Raw genomic sequence first — 27,192 nt, 5'->3', positions numbered from 1 at the left:
ACCGCCGTCCCCCTGTCGTCTGTGGGTCCCAGGATCTCTCCCTAGGGCTACAGAGAAAAACATCACTTATACTCTAGCTCTCTCTAGCTCTCGCCGGTCTAGACGGGCCATGGCTCTGAATTAAGCCGTTTTGTTCATTTCTTTTGCCGTGATGCGCCCAAACAATGTGAGTGCAGAGTGTTCGCCTCGAAGGCCTGACCACTTCAGTGAGTCTCCAGTCAACGTGAAGACGTGATCCACTGAGCTGCTCACGCTACATTAGCTGCAAACACTGACTTCTGGTTCCCTGCTTTTGCTGTCCAGGGAAGTCGTGTTGATCGCAAGGTGGAAGGGAACAACAAACCATACGTTCCTCGTATTTATATTGTAAAAAAAAAACACACGAAAAAAATTACAATAATAATGCATAGCAACCGTGTAGGGATTGTGGTTGTAAAGGATCCACGACAAAATGGTTCAGTGGAAGTAACCATCGGGGAGATTAATTTCCATGGTTCAGGGGCCAGGAGACTCCATAACTCCACATCTGACGATGCATCAACATTTCATTTTAATTTGTTTGTATTCCTACTGACAGTCTGATAAGCCCTTGATGGCATGCAGCTTATGATATAACGACTAGAGAGACCTGTAGGTTTACATACTGATAGAATTGGCTTTGGATACGCATTTTTTTTTTTTTTGCATAAAGCTACATAATATGAAACAACGAACGTTACTCTTGTATGTTGCTGCCTTCATGAGTCGGCCCTGGTTAGGAAGTTTGCTCCAAACCTGGTGCACTCATAGTTATAACACGAGAGAGGCTTGGCACCAGCTAATGTTGGCACAATTAACAGCAGATGTCTTCATTCACATTCACAACTCCAATTAACCAGAGAGATTTACAACGCCCACAAATATCAACTCTCGCTACAGCATTGCAGCCAAATATCAAACGGGCTTCACATATTACACAATCAATTTCAAAGAAATGCACAAACGCTCAACGAGATGAACTCACCCTGAATTACTGTTGAATTTTCACTCAGCAGTTTCTTGAGGTGGAAGTCATGACAGCCTGGTTTTAAAAGCTGACTCTCCAAAACGCACATCCAGTTTTAGGTCACGGCGAGATTCACGAGCATGATATTTAATGTCCATGTAGGGAAATGAGGGAAATACCACATGGGAGGCCGAAGAGGCGCTCAAACAAGCATTCTGTACCCGGATGTGCCGGTCTAAAACCTACACCGTAAGTGTTGTAATATAGGGGCATTTTCTCTCTAGAAACTAGAGAATGATATTGAAACGTCTTTTTATTGTAAGTGTTGCAATATAGGTGAGGGGGTGGGTGGGGGGGGGGGGGGGGTGATTTGCAAACTGCTCAAAAAGTGGGGCAGCCTATGACCCCTTGACCCCCCCCCTGCTAGTACTTATCAGTCACACGAGTGACTTCACTAATGTTGAAACATCCATTTTGTGAATACGTGTGTTTGCTGACAGACGGCTCCTTCCTTCCTGCCTCTGATAACACCGCAAATGTTTGCATCATTAGCAAATATACCGTAGCTTGGTCTGTAGACGGTACTTCGCCGGGAAAGGCCGATCACCACTGCAGCGTGCAATGTGCAGACAACTTGGTTTAGCAACATGAGAGTCTGTTCAGAAACTCTGTATACCGGTAAGGCCTTCTGCTGTTCAGGGGGTGTCTGGTCTCACATCATTCTCCCAGTTAGCATGCTAGAGAAATCGGGAAGGTAAACACACTAACCCTGCCTTTTGAAGTCATAGGAGACGGTTGGGGTGAAAAGGGTGATTAATTGTATATGTATTGTATTTTTACATGTTACGGTTGTCAAATTAATCACCAGAATGAATGTGTTTATATAAACGGCTCTAATAATCATGTTTGGACAGAACTGTAGTTTGTGATGCAGCTTCTTTTAAATCTTTGGTAATTTATTTGTCTTTAATTCTTTTTTTACTTATTCTGATTTGACTTGGAGCCAAGGGAAATTGATGAAACACAGATCTACTGTATAGCACTGTAATTTTAACTTGGCACTTGATGATATAGTGTAGATAATGATGATTTTTCAAACATTATAAATGAGAACTAATGCTCTCACAGTTTTCACAAGGGAAGTGAATAAGAGCTGTTTTAGAAGTTTTAGCCATAATGCCCCTCAGCCACTGGAAGCTAGTTATGTATGAAAGGGAGGCACAGGGTTAGCAGCTTCTGCTTTAACGCTTGCTCTCTGACAGCTGGACTCGTGGTCTGTGATCCTCAACGGCTCCGTGGAGGTGACTTACCCCGAGGGCCGGCCGGAGATCCTCTGCATGGGCAACAGCTTCGGGGTGTCGCCCACCATGGAGAAGGAGTACATGAAAGGAGTCATGAAGACCAAGGTGGACGACTGCCAGGTAGGAACCAGGATTGAAAGCCTGTATGTGGGGTAGAGCTGTCCCTGAAGCCTGTTTTTAGGATTTGAAATTCGGCAGGGTTTTTCGAACGCACCTTTGAACCATCGTTCTTAATCGTATGAATAATCTTTCCGGTTCAATACTGTCGAGCTGACTTTAGGCACACATTTACGCATATAACGTAGCGTATATTACATTTACACATATAACGTAGTGTACATATGTGCATATTGTTGTGGTAAAAAATGGTTTGTAAAAGTAGTAGTAATAGTATCTACTTACTGGTCACAGGAGTCTTCAATAACGTTTGGATGGTAATCCATTTTGTGAATGCATTTGTTGAAATAGCATCTTTGTTGGCAGACGGCTCCTGCTATCTTAACGTTAGCAAGCTAAACCTGCATAGCGCGACTAACGTGCATAGCATTTTGATAAATTTCCTGATGTATGACGGTGACCCCTCCTCATGTGACTCGTTGACTGTGTTGTGTTCGTGCGTGACTTTCGAATTATTGTAAACGCAACATAGTACTGTGATATTCTGATCACATTCTGATATATATTTTTCGTGTAAAATAAAGAAAGAAAGAAAAAGAAAAATTAAGAAACATATTTAAAGTGGAGGTTCGAACCCATTAATTAAGATTAGAGTGCCAACGTAACGAACCAAGGTCCGAACCTTCGAACGTTTGGGCTCAGCCCTAAGTAGGGATGCACCGATCCAACTTTTTCAGTCCCGATACCGATACTTGGGTTTGGGTATCGGCCAATACCGATCCGATACCCATTGTCCAAATATTTTCGCAGATGTGATATTATCGTTATCAAGGGCCAAATATCAGTATCGTATCGCGAGTTACTCGTATTGTCCCACGGCCCCTAGTGTTGCCCCAAGGAAGGCTCATTGCTTGGGGTTTTGCTGCACAGCCAAAGGAGCTGGAGTGGGCGGGCTTATATATATTTTTTTTAATATGAAGGCTGAGTGGGAGACACAGTAGGGGGGACACACAGGAGAACAGACTCTGGTGGGACAATCTGAAGGCTGAGTGGGAGACACAGTAGGGGGGACACACAGGAGAACAGGCTCTGGTGGGACAATAATGAAGGCTGAGTGGGAGACACGCCGTGGAAATGGCAGTGGTGATACACATACGTTGTCTCAAGACTTAGTCCTGCATGTATCATCAAATGCACATGTCTGTGTGAAATTGATGTGTGCCATTATTACTATCAACTGTAATAATTGTGGAATATTACTATAATGAGCTGTATGTGTATGAACCAAGCATCTCACTGTAATGTCCTGTACTACACAGTAGAGGGGACACAAGAGAACAGGCTCTGGTGGGACAATCTGAAGGCTGAGTGGGAGACACAGTAGGGGGGACACAGGAGAACAGGCTCTGGTGGGATTGGATCCTAGGCTGGCAGGGGTCTTCTCCTCTACATCATCTCTGGGCACATATAAATCCTGTTTCCCCCTGTACTTACCCGGTTAAATTAACGGAAATAAAGGTTTGCGGAAAATCTCAGCTTGATTGTTGATAGTTTTTTGTTCATTATTCAAATTAATCTCCTTTTCTTGTCACGTGTCATCACATAATATTGGGTTAATCTTCCATGCAACATTTAATTGATTGACTCTAATACATTTTAATAATCCCAACTGTTTACTGCCATAGGATATGAAGATAACGGGTGAAATCTTAGTAGTCCCAAAAAGCATTTTAAGTATTTTAAGACCCCCGCCTCCGAAACCTCTTGTTCGTTTGCTAGCCAAGGATCAAATGAAATCCCATGAGGAACCTTCTCTCCTGTGTCTCCCCTACTCTGTCTCCCTCTCAGCCGTCCAACTGTCTCAATAAAGAACCTTCTCCCCTGTGTCTCCCTCTCAGTCTTCCGGCTGTTTCAATAAAGAACCTTCTCCCCTGTGTCTCCCTCTCAGCCTTCCGGCTGTTTCAATAAAGAACCTTCTCCCCTGTGTCTCCCTCTCAGCCTTCCGACTGTTTCAATAAAGAACCTTCTCTCCTGTGTCTCCCCTACTCTCTCCCTCTCAGCCTTCCTACTGTCTCAATAAAGAACCAACTCTCCTGTGTCTCCCCTACTCTGTCTCCCTCTCAACCCTCCTGTCTCAATAAAGAACCAACTCTCCTGTGTCTCCCCTACTCTGTCTCCCTCTCAACCCTCCTGTCTCAATAAAGACCATATCTCCTGTGTCTCCCCTACTCTGTCTCCCTCTCAACCTTCCTTTAAGCAAAATAAAGTCTGTGTCTTCTTTTTTTTTTTTTTTGGTCTTTTTCCCCCTCCATTTTCCTCCGATTTTCTCCCATCCCAATGTTAGTCGTATGCCAATTCCCAGTCCCTTCCTGGTCGCTGCGCACTTACCCCCCACAGTCAGATCATCTGGGAGAGTGGAGGCTACCACGTGCTTCCTCCGACACACGTCCAGCCAATCACCGCTTCTTTTCACCTGGCAGCGCGGATTCTCATCGAGAGGGCGTAGCGTGTGGGAGGACCACACTATCCCCCTCGAGTCCTATCCGCGCTTAGCAGGTGCCCCGACCGAACTGTAGGAGTCGCTGTTTACAACGACCCGGACCCACCCCGCCAGCTTCTCCCACCCTCTAATACAGCCAATTGTATTAGTGCAGACGGCCAGCCAAGCTGGTGACAACCCCGGAGCTGTGAGCTGGATTCGAACAGGCGAATCCAGCTCACAGCTCCGGTGCTGGTGACGAACGCAATCTCCGCTCGGCCACCTAACCGCAAAGTCAGTGTGTCTTCTAATATATCTCCTTACTAATGTTCTTCTAATGTTCTCCTCTTGTTTGTGTGCACTCTCTCTCTCCCATGCAGTTTGTGTGTATAGCCCAGCAGGACTACTGCTGTATCCTCAACCAGGTGGAGAAGAACATGCAGAAGGTGGAGGAGGAGGGGGAGATCGTCATGGTGAAGGAGCACAGAGAACTGGACCGCACGGGCACCAGGAAAGGACACATCGTCATCAAGGTGAGAATAGTGTCGTCTGCATGGACGACGGAATACTTGGCTTTGTACTAAACTTGGTTGTGTGAATGTATAGTTTTCCCCACTAGCTTTATTTGAAACCAAACCATAACCAGTTGTGATATTAGCATTGCTATTTCATCTAAACTACGACCACATGTACCACTTGAGTTCGTGAGAATCATGCTTTTAGTCATTTGGCAATTTGTTCTTCTGTAGGAACATCATTTCACAGTAAATGGAATGATGTCTTCTCTCATATGTTGTTAGATGGTCAGACTTTAAAGTCCTTTAAATGGGGAGTTTGATCTGTAGATGGGAAATTAGCATTTTATAATTTTCCTAACCCATCATAGAATAAAATATATATATCTTACTCCAGTGCTTTACAAATATTACCAACGTATACTAAAATTCTACAACCACAAAATACAGATTTTTTTTTTTTTTTTTTTATCTTTTAATTATATTTACCTGTTGTCTAGTGTCCATGTATCAAGATCTCAGTCAATCAACCAAGGAAACTATAAAAGAAGGAAGGGTAATCACGGCACCGTGTAGCGCATGAACGCACATCGGTGCCAACTGTGGAAACCTTCAATTCGTCCGACATTGAGTTGAATGGGATCAGCCATCTCCTTGTTTTACAACGTATGTCATTTAAACAGGTTATCACCTCGGATGTCAGAATCATCTGCAATGTGTCGCATTATTAACTAGCTAACGTTTCACATATTGATCTGTGTATATTTCCTCAGACTTCCTTGAATATTTAGAACTTTAATACAGGCTTCAATAGAACTGGCACCAAGCAGAGCATAGAACGCTGGTATTCTGACATGATGACCCCTTCCTTCTATTATAGTTTCCTTGCAATCAATTAGATTGAATCAAAACTCCATTAAGCCTTGTGATGAAGCGTTTCCCCCGATGCTGGTCCTCTCTCTGCACACGGCCCTCTCTGCAACCCCAGAACTGTGGCTTTGGCTCCGTAATAGAAACTAGCTATATTCATCCCCTCATCTGTTCCGTAAAACACAAAATAGAACTAGGAAGATGTGCTCAATAGAGTGCTAATCTCTGGAAATGCCTGCCTGCTGTCAGAAACGGCAACATTTGTGTGGGGCCCGTTCGGGGGGTGAAAATGAAACCAAATAAAACGTTTTGTTTGATTCATGTCTTTATTTGACAGTGAGAAATAGGAGGTGTGGCGTGAAGAGTGTGAAGAGGGTCATTTGCATGAGTCTCGCACTCAAATGTGTGAGAGTTGGCAGCTCTGGAAGCGCCTCTGCTCACATGCTTTGCTAAGATTCGCTGGAGATTTTCCTTTTTTTTTTATGCAGCTAAATGAACGACAATAGGTTCACTGTGGCAGAGAGCTGTGTAGTATCTGCCATGCATTATACTGATAATAATATGGACAATGATGGAAATTAATTCAAATAAGATACTAAATAATATTCAACGATTCAGGTCCTTGGTCGGTTGTCGGTGTGTGCAACCGTTTCATTCAAAGCAGCCCTGTAGTTTGCAAAATGAGCTGCAGAGAGAAAGACAGAGAGAGACACACACACACACACACACACAGATATCCGACCAAACGCGCAAGGCCTGGCGGAGATGACACATATTGCTCAAAAGGGAGCTAACAAGAGAGACACTCAGCTACAGAACAAAGATGTTGGTTGAAGGTGTTTGAAGGGACCTCTAACAAGAGAGGCACTCGGCTACAGAACAAAGATGTTGGTTGAAGGTGTTTGAAGGGACCTCTAACAAGAGAGGCACTCGGCTACAGAACAAAGATGTTGGTTGAAGGTGTTTGAAGGGACCTCTAACAAGAGAGGCACTCGGCTACAGAACAAAGATGTTGGTTGAAGGTGTTTGAAGGGACCTCTAACAAGTGAGGCACTCGGCTACAGAACAAAGATGTTGGTTGAAGGTGTTTGAAGGGACCTCTAACAAGAGAGGCACTCGGCTACAGAACAAAGATGTTGGTTGAATGTGTTTGAAGGGACCTCTAACAAGAGAGGAACTCAGCTACAGAACAAAGATGTTGGTTGAATGTGTTTGAAGGGACCTCTGCATTCCAGATACATTTATTTTTCAAAACATGTGGACTCTTTCATTTCAATGCGATTGAGCCGCAACGTTAAATACATATTTGTTCACGTGTTTATTTATAGGAGCCCCACTAGCCGGTGCCATAGAGTTCAGCTAGTCTTCCTGGGGTCCACGCAAAAGGGAGGGGAAAGAAAATATCCCCAGGCCATCAGGCTGCTAAACGAACAATGAATGAACACTACACAACAACAACCACCAAACGCACATAGCACACACATCCACACGCACACACTCACTTTAAACAAACACACTGTAGCACCCACTCCACACACTTATAGCACACACCCACTTTAAACAAACACACTGTAGCACCCACTCCCCACACTTTATATTTATGGATGAAGGATTGCACTACAACTCGTACACCTTACTGTAAATTGTACCTAAAATTGTACCTCATCCCATTTCTGCTTTGCACTAGATAGTACTGTACATTAGTACACTGCATAGTATTGTGTATTGTATATTATATGGTAACTCAGAACATTGTACATATGTCTATACCGAACACTGTGACCTCATTTTCTTCTTCTAAATTCATGCTATATTATGTTATTATGTTATTTGATACTATCTTGTCTAGCACAGTCTCTGGAGCGTAACAGTAAGAAGCATTTTGTATGAAAGTATTCTGTACTTCTGTATGACAACTATTAAAGAACTTGAACTTGAAATAAGACGAGAAATGAAATGCACACTCACTCAAAACATAAGTCCCAACAAGGCTGGTGACTCCTGCTGTTCAGCAGCTCACCTGTTCACGACAAATACACCCGCGGGTGGTTTCTGATCGATGTTCCGTTCAGTCGCACTCGACGTGTCTCACACATTCCTGACGCAGGCGTCTCTCCTCAGGGCACGACGGAACGCCTGACGATGCACCTGGTGGAGGAGCACTCGGTGGTGGACCCCACCTACATTGAGGACTTCCTGCTGACCTATAGGACCTTCCTCTCCAGCCCCATGGTGGTGGGCAAGAAGCTGCTGGAGTGGTTCCACGACCCCAGCCTCAGGGACAAGGTACCTTTAATTGAACCAGGGCTCTACTGTGTACACAGACACACACACACACACACATGGGACTGATATCTCGTACAACATTGCGAGACCATACTCACACACACTGGGGTTGAGGTCCGTTTCTTTTGATTCAAAATCTGAATTCTAAAGTACCGGTACAATTCACTCAATGACGATGGAGCATTCACTCTATTTTCTTTTTCATAGACTGGATATACAGTAGGTATTTTCTTTTCATTACAAATCATTTTGAAGTTTTGAAGAAAATCCACTTCCTGAATTAATTTGAATTGAAAGTGAAACAGAACCCACCCAACCCTCACACACACATAAATAAGCACTGTGCATTGCATGTGCAACTCTGTGACCCTGTGAACCTTTCTCATGTAAACACTGTGACTCTCCTCGTTCTGTCAGACCACAAACCCCCTGTGTTGCTCTCCTCCTTCAGGTTACACGGGTAGTCTTGCTGTGGGTGAACAATCACTTCAACGACTTCGAGGGCGACACCGCCATGACTCAATTCCTTGAAGAGTTCGAGAACAATCTGGAGAGAGAAGTACGTTTTTAGATTTTTTTTTTTACAGTTTTAAGAAATCGACTTGTTTCTCGATGACTAAAAAAAAAAGCATTTGTTTTAACTCTCGACACCTCTTTCTCCTCCCTCTCCAGAAAATGTGTGGACACCTAAGACTGTTAAACATAGCATGTGCTGCTAAAGCCAAGCCGCGGATGGTGACGCTCACCAAGCCGTCGAGGGAAGCGCCGCTGGCCTTCACCCTCCTGGGCGGCCAGGAGAAGGGCTTCCGCATCTTCATTGACGCCGTGGAGCCCGGGAGCAAGGCGGCGGAGGCCGGCCTCAAGCGCGGAGATCAGGTAGGACCGAGCGCCTTCGACTTTACACCATTACTCCTCGTCTTCCTTGTCGTCGTTGGGGATGCTTTGATGACCGTTACCGAGGTTGGATTTGGCACCGATACCAGATCCGATACCAAGAGATACTGTACATCCAAGCTACATGCCAGGGATACCGAAATCAATGTGATGATCTGGCTTTTAGAAGCGAAGCACCTCTATGACCGGCAATGTTAGTAACTCATTCACTGATTTAGTCACTCACACTTAGCCACTCTGCACCTAGTGGCGGCTCACAGACATGGCAGTTTGTGTAAAACCAGTGAAATCTTTGCGACACTGTCCTTGTGCGCTTGTAGGAAGCGAGATCTCTCTAATAAAGAATAACTGACTATAGCTCAGTAATGTTTAGTCTATATCGTTTCGTAAATGTAATGGATCCTAATGGTGCTCAGTATCTGATGATCTAACATGCAGTACTTAGTTGGAATTGATAGCGGCATTGGTACCGGCGCATCCCTAATCGTCAACGTCCATCGCCTCACATCATGTGTCGCATTGATACTAATGTGACTTACGGTGGCAAAGGTCTTTTCCCTCCCAAGTTGACTTCCCCAATCATTTCACACTTAACAGCTCCAAGGGGTTTAAGTAAAGTCCATTAATCCCTCAACCATCTCGACTGTCTCTGGATGCGACTTGAGCCCTCCCGACTCCAAACATCCCTTCCAGCTGTTTCCCCAAAGGAAGCGTGAAACCCAACATCCTTGGAAAGCATTTACTCTCATGCTCCCCCCACCCACCCCCCGTCCTTTTGAAAAACTCCTTCATTTATTACCATGAATTCACACTGGGCGTGTTATTTCAGAGCTCCGGTATCAATCTCTTATCAGCTTGTCATCGCCCCATTAGCGCTAGGCCCCCTCTCCCCCTCTCTCCGCTGAACTCCAGAGTAGAGCTTCTCTAGTACCAATCCTAAAGACAGCCACTTGGCCTTGTTGATCAATCATTACTGGCCTGACGACATAAGGACACCCTGGGCTCACATGTCGGCCAAAGGTGACTTCCTCGTCCCCGCAGAGGAAGTAGTGAGTGTTGAACTAGCAGGTCATGCATGCATGCGAAGGTCAAGCCCCTTAAGAGTGGGGTAGCAGCTGCTAAACCGAAGCCTAGGTGAGGAATACTGTAGAGTGTAGAGCCAAGTGGTGTTGGGTGGGCGAGGGGGAACTATTATGGCGGCTGGGTATGGAAAGGATGAGTGTGTTTACCACCCGTGTGCACAGTTAAAGCAACACGCCAACATTATGGGAAATGCGCTTACCTTCTTCTCCAGAGTCGGACAAGAAGATCGATTTGTGCATTAAAGCTATCCAACTGCAAGCTAGCCTAGCTTAGCACAAATGAATAGAAGCGGATACGGATCACTAGCCTAGCTTAAAACTCTGGGAGAGGTGTTTTTGTCCAAGCGCTAGGCTTAGCTGGTCCGTATCTGCGTTCCATTCATTTAGGCTAGCTTGCAGCCGGATAGCTTTCTACTGAACCCACAGAGAGGAAATCTGTATCTTATCTTCTTGTCTGACTCTGGAGAAGACGGTAAGCGCATTTCCCATAACGTCGGCGTGTTCCTTTTAAGCAATGATGTCACAGAGCAGTTCGTAAAGGCTCAGTCGAAGTCCAGACATGGACGAGAATCCACTGGGGTCCGCAGCAGGGGCTGAAATGATTCAACAGCGGACCTCCGCGTACATCCGCACGCCGCTCGATTTTTCTGTCCACACATATCTAGAGTCTGCACTCGGGTACTGGTGTCATACACAACATGGCTGGGCGTGGGCGCTGATCAAAGGAGATCGGTGGATCAAAGAGTTGGTACGCCTGCACTGTGAATGGCAAAGGACTACAGCCGCTTGTCTGTCGGCATTGTGTATGTATGCATCCCGTCCTAATCTAGACTATGTGAGAGCCTTAAGGCTCAGCTGGTTGGCATGCTGTGCACACAGACCAATGTAGGGGGTGCATTTTGAATCCGAGTGTATAATAGTACCTTCTTGCGTGGTGACCGTGTATAAGTGTATGTTTATATTGGTTTCATGGAGTGTAGTGGATTACATTGTGGACACTAGTGTTGCATCAGCACCTGATGGATCTCTCTCCTCGTCGCTCTCTGTGCAGCTCCTGGAGGTGAACGGGCAGAACTTTGAGAATGTCCAGCTCATCAAAGCCAATGAGATCCTGAGGAACAACACCCACCTGTCCATCACTGTGAAGACCAACCTTCTAGGTGAGACCAGCGACACTATGCACTCTTCCTAGTTCCTACGATACTGCCCTGTCAAGGCAGACCGCAGTAACTTCCAAACAGTGAAACTGAGAAAAATGGCTTTAAAGTTTTTTGACCTGCCATCCAAAATGTGTTATAGGTAGATAGATGATAATACCCAGATTTAACATGTATTAATGAAGTCATCTTTAGGCATACAAAAATATGACGTAATTATTTTAATTAACCCCAAAAAATCAGATACTGCACTCTGCTGCACGATTTCCTTAAATAATTATACAGGTAATGTACAGGCAAAGTGCAGTAACTTCAAATACAATGTTGTTTTCCCTCCAGCTTTCATAACTTAACCTAGCCATTTTATTTGGATCATCATCATTCCAATATATTCAGGTGTTAAATTTCATTTTCTATCATCTATCTACCTATAACACATTTTGGATGGCAAGTCAAAAAACTTTAAAGCCATTTTTCTCAGTTTCACTGTTTGGAAGTTACTGCGGTCTGCCTGGGTTTTGAGTGTGATTTTGTAGTTACTGCAGTTTTTAAAACCCCATATTTCCAAAACTGAGCGACATTAACATCTGAAACTTGGTCACAAGATAAAACATTTATTGACAAGTTCAATTTAACTCATAACTCAATTTTGACTTTTTTCGAGTTACTGCGGTTAGCCTTGACAGGGCAGTATACTATGCACTCAACACTGCAGCACCCAAGTTTCAACACTGTTTGATGAACATTGTTACTCAGCTGATAGAGTTGTACCCTTCCTGCTGACTTGTCGTACAGAACTTCTAAGTCGCTTCGGATAAAAGCGTCGGTTAAATGACTAAATGAGAAATGAATGAAATTAATTATGGCTTTTCAAATGTATCAATGAAATCAATGCAAGTCTTGACGCTCGACACTCTGGTCAATATCTTGTGTGACGTCTAGTATGTTGCGCTCTATTTCGAGTGCCCCGTTTTGACGTCTTTGATGTGTCGAAGATGAAGGTCCCCATGTGGCCCATTAGCATCACCGTTCTCCTCTCTCTCCCCCGCCGCCTCACAGTCTTCAAAGACCTGCTGACGCGGCCCGAGCACGAGCAGGACGCGGACGGCGAGGACGAGGCGGACAGGAAGCACCCCCACCTCCCCAAGATCGGGGACATCAAGAAGGCCAGCCGCTACTCCATCCCCGACCTGGCGGTGGACGTGGAGCAGGTGATGGGCCTGGAGAAGGTCAGCAAGAAGGCCAAGGCCAACACGGTCGGGGGACGCAACAAGCTGAAGAAGATCTTCGACAAGACGCTCACCAGCATCCTGCCTCCCAAGCCGTACAAGTAAGAGCAGGGGATCGTCATGTTGTTTTTCACGGTGCGTCTCCTCCAGGATGGAGTCGTAGCGGCAGGTGGTCGTGTGAGCGGGGAAGAGGAACACGCGCGCGCTCTCTCTCTCTCTCAACACGCACCCCGCTGTGGTTCTGCCGGCTACAGAAGGGCTCTCGAGGCCTAAGTACATACAGTACTTGCATATCTGTGCAGAGTAATGAGCAGGGAAATGTCTGTCTGGCTTACGTGTGAGGTGTCTGAAGATTCTGATCTAGGAAAATACACTTTTATTGAACATAATGAAAGTAATATCTTTTAAAACAATTATTGGCTGTGTTAATTTACTTGAATGTAATGACATTTATATTGATAGAATTACTTTTTTAGATTTATGTAATATGTCCCAGAGATTGACCACTTCCGCGAGTCACAGTGGCCCTCGAGACACGACCTATAGAACGCTCTCGCGCGTCGTAAGGCCCGCCTCTAGGAATGGGAGATAAACAACCTGCATGTGGAATATTTCTATGGGAATACTTTCTGAGAGACATGGAGGATACTGTTGACATCTGACTTACCCGGGCCGGTGCTTGTGTTGTAATAATCGTTGTGCTGACATTATCAGATAAGCGCAAAGTTTCTTGTTTATATACTTTGCTGTGTGAATTTACCTGGATTATGAAGCGTCCGTACGTAAATGTAAAGAGATCATGTTGACGTTTCTGAATGAGCTTTGCTTAGAAGTGTGGACACTGATTTTGTATTGTTAACAAAAAAAGTATTAAAAAAAAGTTATAATTCAGCATCAGCGTACTATAGGAGAAAACACTTATTTACTTGTAGAAGAGGTCTCACCTTGTAATTTCCACCTATTATACTGATACAGTATAGAATTATTATTTATATTGTTGTTGTAATTAGTAGTGTTGTTGTTGTTGTTGTTGTTGTTGTTGTTGTTGTTGTTGTTGTTGTTGTTAGTATTATTATTCTTATGTGGAATATGTTGTTTGGGTTTTGGAGCTTGAGGTGATCATTATTTCCAGTGCTTCCCAACACAAACGTCGCCCTCTACCTTCTGTCGACAGAACTGCTCCCTTACCCCTCCCATCCTCTCCCCCTTGTTTCCATAGCGACATTGGCGTGGGCCAATCGCAGGACGACATCATCGTGGGGATGAAGCAGTCCAAACAGATCCCAGCGGCGCTGCCCGTCAGTGGCAACCTGTCGTCTTCTAACCCGGACCTGCTACAGTCTCACCACCGCATCCTGGACTTCAACAACCAGCCTGGTGAGTCTGGTGCCGCGTGGACACATCCAGAACTCCTCAGCACTCAAGATTCAACATTTATTTTTGTCACGTGCACAGTTAAACAGACAAGTTACACCGTGCAATGAAAATCCTACTTTGCTAGTCCCCGTTTCGCACACAATCATAAAATATAGACTTAAAAATATCAAGAAAAAGTTTAATGCTAAAATAAAGAATCTTAAAGAAATAAGGTAGAAAAATAAGGCATGAGTGACAGAGTAACAGTATTGCACATTCAGTTCACGGTGTAGTGGTGGAAGGATATAAAGTGCACTATGCATCGTTGCAGATATTGCAAATAATGGTAGTGGAGGTGACGGTGAAGTCACAATATTGCAAATGGTAGTGGAGGTGACCGTGAAGTTACAGCAGCAGTTTACACAGTTAATATCATGTCTGTATTTGAGTATGTTAGGGACTCACTCCACTGAGACAGCCTTGCAGCTTATAGACAAACAGCCTCTACTAAAAACTAAACATAAGTAGCCTACAGTGTGAAAGAAAATAGGTTAAAGGTCCTATACTGTAGATAACGTTTTTATGTAGAGTAATCATTAAAAATGTATTTGTTGTGTGCATGTATCCTCTCCCCACGTCCCATTTCCCCACGTGGAATGCACCCGGTGGGCTAAATGACATGCTGGTGCTCTAGTCCGACATCTAGTGGCTGCATCTTATCTATAGCACCTTTACATTTAAATTTAGTCATTTAGCTGACGCTTTTATCCAAAGCGACTTACAAGTTCTGTACGACAAGTCACCTTTAAAACTTGAGGGTCACATGAATTGTTTTAACCTCAATATCAGGTCAACTGTGAAAATAGTCTGTACATGATCAATTACCTGAATTTCAGGTAAAGTATTTTACATATATGCTATGGGTCTGATACTTGTAGCCTCTTCTATCATCTGCTCTCCATTCTGGATGTCAGTCATCCACAGATGATCAGGCAGATTAACATCCATAGTTCAAATCTCCACTGACCCTCTCCCACTTTCACTCTCTGTGTTCCTCCAGCCCCAGTCGTTCCAAGTAAGTATAGGCACCGCTTTGCTCCGCTTGGGGCTGCGTCTACCCCTCTTACAACCTCTCTCAAATGAAAACAGATCTCTGTGCTCTGGAGTGCTAACTCTCTTCTAACTGTGGGTAATGCTTGGTGGTCCTGATGGGAGGGAGAAATGAAATCAATATGCGGCTAATGGGGTACCTTGGGTTAAGCCGTGACTGTACTGTTTACAGCACGGCTACGTCTTTGTCAGTGCTGTCCGCTTACGTGCCATTTAGCATCGAGGTCTCGTTCATGTGCTAAACAACAACTACATCATCTGGGCTTGTCACACTTTGACATACAGAGTCATCTGCTGTGTTTTATTTAATTTATTTATTTTCAAATGGGTGTTATTTGAATCATAATTTGGGGTCATATGATCTGGTGACTGAGCTGCTGTGTTTTTGAGGAATTAAATGTTCTGGGGTGGCATCATCAAGAAGCTTTCTTCTACCTGACCAAGGAAACATTTGGAAACTAAAATACCATTGTACCAAGCTTTTATATTGATGAGATCCGGTGTTCTCCTTGCTCGGGTAAAATGAGGGGTCTTTTAGATGGATACTAAAATTCACCACGAAAGCAATAAACCAGAATCTTAACATTCATACTATGTTGGTTTCCTCTTTTTCCTCAGACATGTCGGACCAGGTCTTGCGGGTATTCAAGGCGGACCAGCAGTCTCGATACATCATGATCGGGAAGGATACTACAGCCAAGGAGGTGGTAGCTCAGGCTATCAGGGAGTTTGCCTTGACCGCAGCGCCAGAAGCCTATTCGCTCTGCGAGGTGTCCGTCACACCAGAGGGCGTCATCAAACAGAGGAGACTACCAGAGCAGCTGTCTAAACTGGCAGATAGGATTCAGCTGAGTGGCAGGTAAGATGGCAGCTCCTTATAACCGGCCTTTATAACCCGTATTTATGTGCAAGCTATAGCTTTGCTGTGCCACTACCTCTTTCAAACGAGAGGCCCCTCTTCTCTTCTCCTAAGATACTACCTGAAGAGCAACATGGAGACGGAGACGCTGTGTTCAGACGAGGACGCCCAGGACCTGCTCCGGGAAGGGCAGATCTCCCTCCTGCAGCTCAGCACGGTGGAGGTGTCCACCCAGCTCTCCATGCGGGCCTACGAGCTATTCTGTGCCATCGAGCCCACCGAGTACATCGACGACCTGTTCAAGCTCAAGTCCAAGACGGGCTCGGCCAGCCTCAAGCGCTTCGAGGAGGCCATCAACCAGGAGACCTTCTGGGTGGCCTCGGAGGTGACGCGGGAGCCCAACCAGCTCAAGCGCATGAAGACTGTCAAGCACTTCATCAAGATCGCCCTGCACTGCCGCGAGTGCAAGAACTTCAACTCCATGTTTGCCATCATCAGGTGAGATGACGTGCACCCAAATGACCCAAACAAATGTGTTCTCACGCCGTGCACTCGGAGCATGGGCTGTGGTGTCCATTTAGATGTCATACCTATTCAATAATATTTAACAATATTTTCAGAAATATCTTCTATAATAATCTATATATTTTTTTAAATCTTTTATAAACCTAGTGCACTATAAAAAGGATTAGGTTGGAGTTACTGGCTAGGAAAACATACCATTCAAATTGGGAAGAATAGCCGCATAGTCGCTTGTTGACAATTAATTTATTACACCAACATTTCAGCAATTAGCCTTCATCTGGGTGCTTCATCAGGGTGCTTCATTACACCCCAAGGATGACTGATTGCTGAAACACCGGTGTAATAAATTCAAGGATTCGAGGAGAAACGAGTGTGCAGCTATTCTTCACTATTTGATACCTAGTACTCTGACCCCCGTTTCAGAAAACACTATTTCAACTCCCTCTCCGCTGTAACTCTTTCCTAACGCCTTCAACGCTGGATGTTGTGCTCCTCCCACAGTGGTCTGAACTTGGCGCCGGTCTCCAGACTGAGGGGAACGTGGGAGAAGCTGCCCAGTAAGTACGAGAAGCTTTTCTGTGACCTGCAGGACCTGTTCGACCCCTCCAGGAACATGGCCAAGTACCGCAACGTCCTCAACAATCAGAACCTCCAGCCGCCCATCATCCCACTGTTCCCCGTCATCAAGAAGGACCTCACCTTCCTGCATGAAGGTACACCAGCTTCCTGTCGTCCTAGCTTTTTTTCTGTAGCTCTTATTTATTATTATTATTTTTTTACACTGTACCCATGTGAAGAACATTTTTCACAGAGAAATTAGTTTTCTGCACAATATTGACGTCATGCTATTGGTATTTTATGAAAACGGACATTTGGATGCCTCAGGTTGTTTATTCTGTAATCCCTCTCTATTTGTATTGATTTTGGCCTGATCATCGCCTGCAGAATCGCCTGCAGTACCTTCTGTTCATTCGGTGGGCTAAGCTGGTATCCTCTCTCCGCCCCTCTCTCCCCAGGCAACGACTCTAAAGTGGACGGCCTGGTGAACTTCGAGAAGCTGAGGATGATCGCCAAAGAAATTCGCCATGTCGGCCGCATGGCCTCCGTTAACATGGACCCCGCCCTCATGTTCCGAACCAGGTACGGCTTCTCGTCCAACCGACCACGTTCCGCACTAACATTTCTTCACCTCACCCCATAGGGCCAATCAATCAGCACTCAACTTGACTAACCAAGCTCTTTGGGGTTTAGTTTCACGTAGGTTGAAGAGATTTCCTGCCTCACGCTTCTTTCTCGAGCAGCTGTTCCCCCCGGCCAGCCGTTTAGTCCCTGTGAAACATGCACACGGCTCCTGTGAAAGTGTGCGTTCTTGTGGTGTCACTTCCAGATGTTGTTGTTCTGTGTAGCTTCCTCTTGTCTCTCATGTGGCTCTTTGTTAAATTGCTTATCTTTGGTGATCTTGGTGGTCTGTCCTGTCCTAAGCTTGTCTCCTCTTTTCTCTCTCTCTCAATTCACCCACCCGTTCACCCCCCACGCTTCTCTGTTCATGGCAATCCCCTTTAGGAAGAAGAAGTGGAGGAGTTTAGGGTAAGTTCGGTTGACCCCCTAAGACCCTTTGTGCTTCCTACACCCCCATGACCTTTTCTTCTGCTGATTTGCATGCTTCTCTTCCTTCACCTCTGAAGCCTTGTTCTCGTTAACCTGTTAGAGTTGACCCCCTAACATTGCCCGCCTCTTAACCAAATGACTTGGCGAGTGAAACCGACATCACTTTTGCTAGTATCAGTTGGCTATTTACCCAATACTGGAGCATTCGTGTTTGTGAGATGTTATTCCAAAAAAGGAATGATTATGGTGTTTCTCATTTCAGAGAAAATACTTTACAGTAAGCACTACTTATCTTGGACTTCCCAGCACATAACCTTGTATTAGCAAAAGTGATCATTTTGTTGTTGACGCTGTTTAACGTTACTAAAACTGGCATGCGAGTTTTGCCATTTCGGTTTCTGCGATCCCCCCCCCCCCCCCCCACCACTGTTTGAGGTTATATCTGTATATCAACTTCCAGCCTGCAAAAGATTATTGATATGAAGTTATCGCAGCCCCGTTATTATCATGCTTTCCATTCCTGTGGTGACACAGGGTTGTGTTGCTTACTCAGAGCACTCGCTGTGTACAATACAGGAAACTAAAGTGCATTTCAACCTTCACCGTTGTTCAGAACGCTCTTTTTATTTTTTTACAATAGCTTTATTTTAATTTAATTTTTTTACTTTTACAGCAAGTAAAAGATGGATTCATTATAATATCAAAATAAATTATAATAAAAAATCCAAAACGATAAAAACAAACAAACCAAAAATCTGCTCATATTCCATACATACTCCACCAGCGAGTTACATTGATAGTACACTCCATATACACAATCAAGAACATCCCTGCGGCGTGATGGCAGAGACAACAGGCTCTATATAGTTCAGATAGGGTTCCCAAAATGTTATAAAATTGGTTTGTTTTGGAATAGAACACCCATTTTCAACTGGCAGCCATTCTGACATGAGCGCCATACGCAATGCATGTCTGAACTGATAATAATCACAAGTGTGGCTTAAGTACAACACTGTACTGAAGCCTACTATCTTCGGTGTACAATTTTGTTCAGTCCACGTGGAACGTTTTTTCTTATTTTAATTCTTTTTACAACTACCACCACCATTACCCCTGATTCAGGCCCCAGAAATGTAAACTATGAACATGTAACCCAAGCAGACCCCCCCCCCCCCCCTTACAACTACCCCCCCTCTACCCCTCTGTTGTCTGACTGACTTATAACCCCTCACCCCCCCCCCCCCCCAGTCTGGAATGCATGGAATGTTCTGAGGCTGAGAGGAGCTGCTCTCTCTCTCTGCATGTTTGAGTTTCAATACAAAACCCATCTACCTGACCAGCGCCCCCATAGAGTTCTACCTACAACACACTCACGCACACACATGCAGACACACACACACACACACACACACACACACACACACACACACACACACACACACACACACACCAGGCACCATACCACGCCACAATATAACACACTCACACCAGGCACCATACCACGCCACAATATAACACACTCACACACACACCAGGCACCATACCACGCCACAATATAACACACACACACACACACACACACACACACACACACACCAGGCACCATACCATGCCACAATATACCACACTCACACACACATACACCAGGCACCATACCATGCCACAATATACCACACTCACACACACACACACACACCTCCACGCATGCTTAAAAGCAACACGCTGACAATAGTGGTCTCTCCACTCTCCTCTGTGTTTGTGTGTGTTTTTTTGGCAACTGTATTCCCGTGTGTCCAGGTCCCTAAGCCAGGGTAGTGCCAACGCGGCGGTGCTCGACGTCACGCAGGCGGGCGGACACAAGAAGCGCGTGCGCCGCAGTTCCTTCCTCAACGCCAAGAAGCTGTACGAGGACGCCCAGATGGCGCGCAAGGTCAAGCAGTACCTGTCCAACCTCAGCCTGGAGACCAACGAGGAGAGCCTGCAGATGCTGTCGCTGCAGTGCGAACCCTCCATCAACACGCGTGAGTCGGCACACGCACACATTCAGAGGAATACCACCTACTGACGTATATCTACCGACACGTGGGAATCCTGTGTGTTGCAGTGAGCTGGTGTGTAGACCTTTTTCATAATCATTCTAAATGGGCCAAGGTTTATTTACTGTTGTAAGGAAACTATAAGAGAAGGAACGGTCATCACTGTGTAGTAGGGGTGTAAAGGTATCCGTACCGAACCGTACCGTACCGAATCGTTCAGTACGGATGTGTACCGAACGAATACAACGGTATGTTAACCACTAACAACCGCCCACCGGGGGCTGTTTTTTTTCACAATCTAATATAATTATTTTTTTTATCTTTTATTTAACAAATCAATTATTAATTTCAATATAGAATATTCGTTGACAGCCCTACAAGTACAATTAGTTACTGCAGCACACTACATCACCCCTGAGTGGAACATGGAAAGCCAAACTTTCCCCCACTGTACCGAAAACCCGTACCGAACCGTGACTTCAAAACCGAGGTACGTACCGAACCGTGGTTTTTGTGTACCGTTACACCCCTACTGTGTAGTGTAAGTAACGCACATTGGTGCTAAGTGTGGACACTTTTCATTTTGGCAGACGTTGAGTTGAATGGGATCAGCCATCTCCTCGTTTATGACCCGTCATTTAAACGGGTCATTACCTTGGATGTCAGAATCATCTGCAATTTGTTGCATTGTTAACTAGCTAGTAGCTAACGTTTGATATATTGGTTGATGCATATTCCCTCATATAGCTTGTATATTTTGAATTGTAATATAGGCTTCAGTAGAACAGGAATTAAGTCTGGCACCAAGCAGAACATGGGACGCTGGTATACTGATGTGATGACCCTTCCTCCTTTTATAGTTTCCTTGTTGCAGTGTTTGCTAATACAATAGCTGATAGGAAATACATTTGGGCCCAAGCTGTTTCCCTAGCAACGGAATTCTTCTGAAAAGGTCACTAATAAATCGTCCCGACAGCAATGGTATGCAGGTCGAAGGGAGTCGGTTGAGAAGACGGTACATCATGTAAACCGCTCCCCATAAGCTCTTAGTGCTTCTACTGTCCATTTCACCTCCGCTCTTAAATGGATCTTATCATATGAAAATATTCTAACATGGCCCGCAGTCTGTTGTATAAAATAGTTCCGTCAGTGCATTTCGATCTGTGACCTAATTTGACCCTCATGTGCCTCTGATTGCCTAACCGAGAGAAGATACCGCTTTAGCCCACAGAATAAACACAAGATACACAGGAAATTCCGATTGCTAATATCGTCTGCTCCCCCGTCTCAGTGCCCAAGAATGCTGGTGGGAAAAGGCCAGACACCTCTCCCGGGGTGTCCAGAGCTGCCAGCCAGCAGAGAGGCCAGCTGGCAAAGAGCAACCAGGCCCTCCAGGTGCCCGCTGTGGCCCTCTATCCATCCCGGAAGAAAGTGCCCGTCAAGGATCTACCGCCCTTCGGTAAGAGTGAGAGGCCTCCCAAGGGTTCTGGAATAATATCAGTGTTTTTTTTTACTTGTGTTTTTTCCCCAGTGTTGCGTTCCACTAGTTTGGACTTACATTGGACGATTATGTCTGGTGTGTAATGTACAGTTTTGTGAATTGGAGTTAATGTTTCACTTTAAATAGTTAGAATCAGTCACAGACACAATTCCCAGTGTTTTCCTTACATCCTTTTTAATTTGCAGACAATAGAGAGGCCAGCACGACACTCCCTTCCTTACCCTCCCAAAGACACTACTGCCACCTAGAGGCTGTCTGGTGGAGTGCAGTTACAGAAACCCCAGACACTGTAGCCTAGCGTCCATCCAGCATCCCAGTGGGAATGACAGCTTTGCTGATGCTGATTCCTCTCATGTTATTGACATTTGCACAGGCACGAGTTCGCCCCAGTCTCTGAAGAAGATCCTGTCTTTGTCTGAGGAGGCCAGCGAGAGGCACCGGAGGCAGCCGGAGGACGCAGTGTCCAACGTCTCGCCCCAGCTCTGCTCGCCTCCCACCTCCCCCCAGAGCTCGCCCAAGAAGGGTAAGCCAATAATCCTCCTCTCCAACGCCCCTCTCCAAGGCTTATCTCTGCCTCCGTGTGCTTCCACCGCCATCTGGTGGTTGGTCGTATGTACTACAGTAGAATTGAGCTGTCTTTGATAATGTACTGATGGATATCAAAACTAGGGGTGGGAATCACCAGTTTCATCACGATACGATATCGATTCTTTGGACAACGATACGATATTTGCCGATATCACAAAGTCTGCCACGATACGATACGATTCGATTCAGGTGCCTGCGATCGATATGAGGCGATATTATGTGCCCATTTAACACAATCAGTCACATTTAGATCAACTAAAAAAAGGCTACGGAAATATCAATTGACGTTTTTATTTTAAGCTCTTCCAGACATTTAAATGAAAAACAATCTATTGTTTTTAATACAAATAGACCTCCTGTTCACTGTAAAGTGCCAAGTTTTTATATATTGCGCTTTAAACTTTAAGTAAAAAAATTTGGAACTCTCAACACGCAAGCTAAAACCCCTTCCTTTCCCAAATTGTTCCTACAATTGTTTTATGTCGCATTATGATCATGAATACATTTATTATGTATTCATGTTTAAATATCAACATTATCTGTCCATCCTCAGTAACACACACACACACACACACACACACACACACACATACAACGTGGCATTAAAAGGAATGGCGACGATGCAAATCATGTTAGATGCATTTGACCCATTGCGGGGAAAAAACTGCACAGACTTATATCGGGTCGCAAAATACTAGACGCTGCTCTGCTGTAATGTCTACACGGAGTTTCACACTACTGGGCGCCGGCGGATATGACTCGCAGGATTTTCAAAATAAGAGTATCGCAATATGAATCGATCTTTTTACGTTGCATCGATCCTATTTGATTATTGATAATAGATCGATATATCGATCTGGATCGATGTATCGTCCCACCCCTAATCAAAACAGTAGATAATATCGTTCTTCTAAAGCCCACTCATCCAAAAAGCCTTTAGGTCAAATATAGCTAATGGAAGCCAAATGGAGTTACAGCAATTTTAGTGAAAGATTATGCAGAACAATATTCAAGTGTAAGCGTTGATTTAGCTGTAATCGAGAACCATATGTTGCCACTGTCTTCACTAACAGATTCTAGATTTTTAGATTAACTGGACCTTTGCATAGACTTTCATAGAACGCTCACTAGGGCAGACACTGCAACCACAACCAGCACTTGCCCGTACAGCCTTACCGTCAACAGCATTCGCAGCAGTTCACCCAAATCGGCACCACTGTCACCAGGACATCTTAACTCCCCCAGAGAGCGCTCCACACTGTGTGACTGTGTGTTCATTCCTCCTGTGACGTCTTGCACACAGGGCTGGGGACACTGGCCGCTCACAGTGTCAGGAAGGTGGCCTTTCCTTCCAAACACAAGGCAGCCAAAGGTAAACATCATGCTGCCTAGAGCGATAGGGACTAGCCTGGCTGTGTCGATGCATCATTCTGCTGGACTAGAGCGATAGGGACTAGCCTGGCCGTGTCGATGCATCATTTTGCTGGACTAGAGCGATAAGGACTAGCCTGGCCGTGTCGATGCATCATTCTGCTGGACTAGAGCGATAGGGACTAGCCTGGCCGTGTCGATGCATCATTCTGCTGGACTAGAGCGCTGGAGACTAGCCTGGCTGTGTCGATGCATCATTCTGCTGGACTAGAGCGATAGGGACTAGCCTGGCCGTGTCGATGCATCATTCTGCTGGACTAGAGCGATAGGGACTAGCCTGGCTGTGTCGATGCATCATTCTGCTGGACTAGAGCGATAGGGACTAGCCTGGCCGTGTCGATGCATCATTCTGCTGGACTAGAGCGATAGGGACTAGCCTGGCCGTGTCGATGCATCATTCTGCTGGACTAGAGCGATAGGGACTAGCCTGGCTGTGTCGATGCATCATTCTGCTGGACTAGAGCGATAGGGACTAGCCTGGCTGTGTCGATGCATCATTCTGCTGGACTAGAGCGATAGAGACTAGCCTGGCTGTGTCGATGCATCATTCTGCTGGACTAGAGCGATAGAGACTAGCCTGGCTGTGTCGATGCATCATTCTGCTGGACTAGAGCGATAGGGACTAGCCTGGCCGTGTCGATGCATCATTCTGCTGGACTAGAGCGATAGGGACTAGCCTGGCCGTGTCGATGCATCATTCTGCTGGACTAGAGCGATAGGGACTAGCCTGGCCGTGTCGATGCATCATTCTGCTCGACTAGAGCGATAGAGACTAGCCTGGCTGTGTCGATGCATCATTCTGCTGGACTAGAGCGATAGGGACTAGCCTGGCCGTGTCGATGCATCATTCTGCTGGACTAGAGCGATAGAGACTAGCCTGGCCGTGTCGATGCATCATTCTGCTGGACTAGAGCGATAGGGACTAGCCTGGCTGTGTCGATGCATCATTCTGCTGGACTAGAGCGATAGGGACTAGCCTGGCCGTGTCGATGCATCATTCTGCTGGACTAGAGCGATAGGGACTAGCCTGGCTGTGTCGATGCATCATTCTGCTGGACTAGAGCGATAGGGACTAGCCTGGCCGTGTCGATGCATCATTCTGCTGGACTAGAGCGATAGGGACTAGCCTGGCCGTGTCGATGCATCATTCTGCTGGACTAGAGCGATAGGGACTAGCCTGGCCGTGTCGATGCATCATTCTGCTGGACTAGAGCGCTGGAGACTAGCCTGGCCGTGTCGATGCATCATTCTGCTGGACTAGAGCGATAGGGACTAGCCTGGCCGTGTCGATGCATCATTCTGCTGGACTAGAGCGATAGGGACTAGCCTGGCTGTGTCGATGCATCATTCTGCTGGACTAGAGCGATAGGGACTAGCCTGGCTGTGTCGATGCATCATTCTGCTGGACTAGAGCGATAGGGACTAGCCTGGCCGTGTCGATGCATCATTCTGCTGGACTAGAGCGATAGGGACTAGCCTGGCTGTGTCGATGCATCATTCTGCTGGACTAGAGCGATAGGCACTAGCCTGGCTGTGTCGATGCATCATTCTGCTGGACTAGAGCGATAGGGACTAGCCTGGCTGTGTCGATGCATCATTCTGCTGGACTAGAGCGATAGGGACTAGCCTGGCTGTGTCGATGCATCATTCTGCTGGACTAGAGCGCTGGAGACTAGCCTGGCTGTGTCGATGCATCATTCTGCTGGACTAGAGCGCTGGAGACTAGCCTGGCTGTGTTGATGCATCATTCTGCTGGACTAGAGCGATAGGGACTAGCCTGGCCGTGTCGATGCATCATTCTGCTGGACTAGAGCGCTGGAGACTAGCCTGGCTGTGTTGATGCATCATTCTGCTGGACTAGAGCGATAGGGACTAGCCTGGCTGTGTCGATGCATCATTCTGCTGGACTAGAGCGATAGGGACTAGCCTGGCCGTGTCGATGCATCATTCTGCTGGACTAGAGCGATAGGGACTAGCCTGGCCGTGTCGATGCATCATTCTGCTGGACTAGAGCGCTAGAGACTAGCCTGGCCGTGTCGATGTATCATTCTGCTGGACTAGAGCGCTGGAGACTAGCCTGGCCGTGTCGATGCATCATTCTGCTGGACTAGAGCGATAGGGACTAGCCTGGCTGTGTCGATGCATCATTCTGCTGGACTAGAGCGATAGGGACTAGCCTGGCTGTGTCGATGTATCATTCTGCTGGACTAGAGCGCTAGAGACTAGCCTGGCCGTGTCGATGTATCATTCTGCTGGACTAGAGCGCTGGAGACTAGCCTGGCCGTGTCGATGCATCATTCTGCTGGACTAGAGCGATAGGGACTAGCCTGGCTGTGTCGATGCATCATTCTGCTGGACTAGAGCGATAGGGACTAGCCTGGCCGTGTCGATGCATCATTCTGCTGGACTAGAGCACTGGAGACTAGCCTGGCCGTGTTGATGCATCATTCTGCTGGACTAGAGCGATAGGGACTAGCCTGGCTGTGTCGATGCATCATTCTGCTGGACTAGAGCGATAGGGACTAGCCTGGCTGTGTCGATGCATCATTCTGCTGGACTAGAGCGATAGGGACTAGCCTGGCCGTGTCGATGCATCATTCTGCTGGACTAGAGCGTCGAGGTCGACCTAATCACACGCCCCTAGGGATGCAGGAGACACTTCCCACTCGTTAATCACATTTGCGGACAATTTGTAATCTCATGCAGTCTCTTGATATAAATTGAACGTGAAGCCAACATGACATCATCTCCGGTGTGGGACCCTGCATACCTAGAGGTTTCTGTGGGTCGATGAGTCTCCCCTCTTGCCTTAGCTTAAGTGCTACTGCGCGGTCCAGTAGTGGCTGGTCTGCCCATCGCTTTCAGTAGGTCCTCATCTCTCTCGCTTGCTTCTCCTCCCCTCATCTGCTCCAGTCGCACACAGTCTGACTGTGTAGAGCAGCGCTGTAGCAGCCGGCAGTTACTGTCCTGCCAGGGTTTGACCTAATGCACGCATCATAAACCGGCTGTCAGGCCATCTTGGAGAGGTACCCCTCAATTTTCTGAAGTGTGTGTGTGTGTGTGTGTGTGTGTGTGTGTGTGTGTGTGTGTGTGTGTGTGTGTGTGTGTGTGTGTGTGTGTGTGTGTGTGTGTGTGTGTGTGTGTGTGTGTGTGTGTGTGTGTGTGTGTGTGTGTGTGTGTGTGTGTGTGTGTGTGTGTGTGTGTGTGTGTGTGTGTGTGTGTGTGTGTGTGTGTGTGTGTGTGTGTGTGTGTGTGTGGAGTCC

General features: G+C 46.1%; 1 protein-coding gene across 1 annotated transcript in view; it reads left to right on the top strand.

Moving 5' to 3' along the window:
- rapgef2b (Rap guanine nucleotide exchange factor 2b) overlaps positions 1-27,192 on the top strand; it is a 146,362-nt gene that overhangs the window by 108,228 nt on the left and 10,942 nt on the right. Inside the window, 16 exon segments of the mRNA XM_084331752.1 lie at positions 2,248-2,406; positions 5,263-5,415; positions 8,389-8,553; positions 9,005-9,112; positions 9,226-9,429; positions 11,581-11,689; positions 12,746-13,016; positions 14,135-14,292; positions 16,000-16,240; positions 16,355-16,738; positions 17,267-17,478; positions 17,782-17,905; positions 18,329-18,352; positions 20,171-20,394; positions 21,701-21,868; positions 22,284-22,433. Coding sequence (XP_084187878.1) covers positions 2,248-2,406; positions 5,263-5,415; positions 8,389-8,553; positions 9,005-9,112; positions 9,226-9,429; positions 11,581-11,689; positions 12,746-13,016; positions 14,135-14,292; positions 16,000-16,240; positions 16,355-16,738; positions 17,267-17,478; positions 17,782-17,905; positions 18,329-18,352; positions 20,171-20,394; positions 21,701-21,868; positions 22,284-22,433 — 2,854 coding nt within the window.

This window comes from Notolepis coatsorum (assembly GCF_963971535.1).
Source record: "Notolepis coatsorum genome assembly, chromosome: 16".
Taxonomy (NCBI): Eukaryota; Metazoa; Chordata; class Actinopteri; order Aulopiformes; family Paralepididae; genus Notolepis; species Notolepis coatsorum.
The sequence above is the reverse complement of the archived record's forward strand: the minus strand, read 5'-3'. Positions and strand labels throughout refer to the sequence as shown.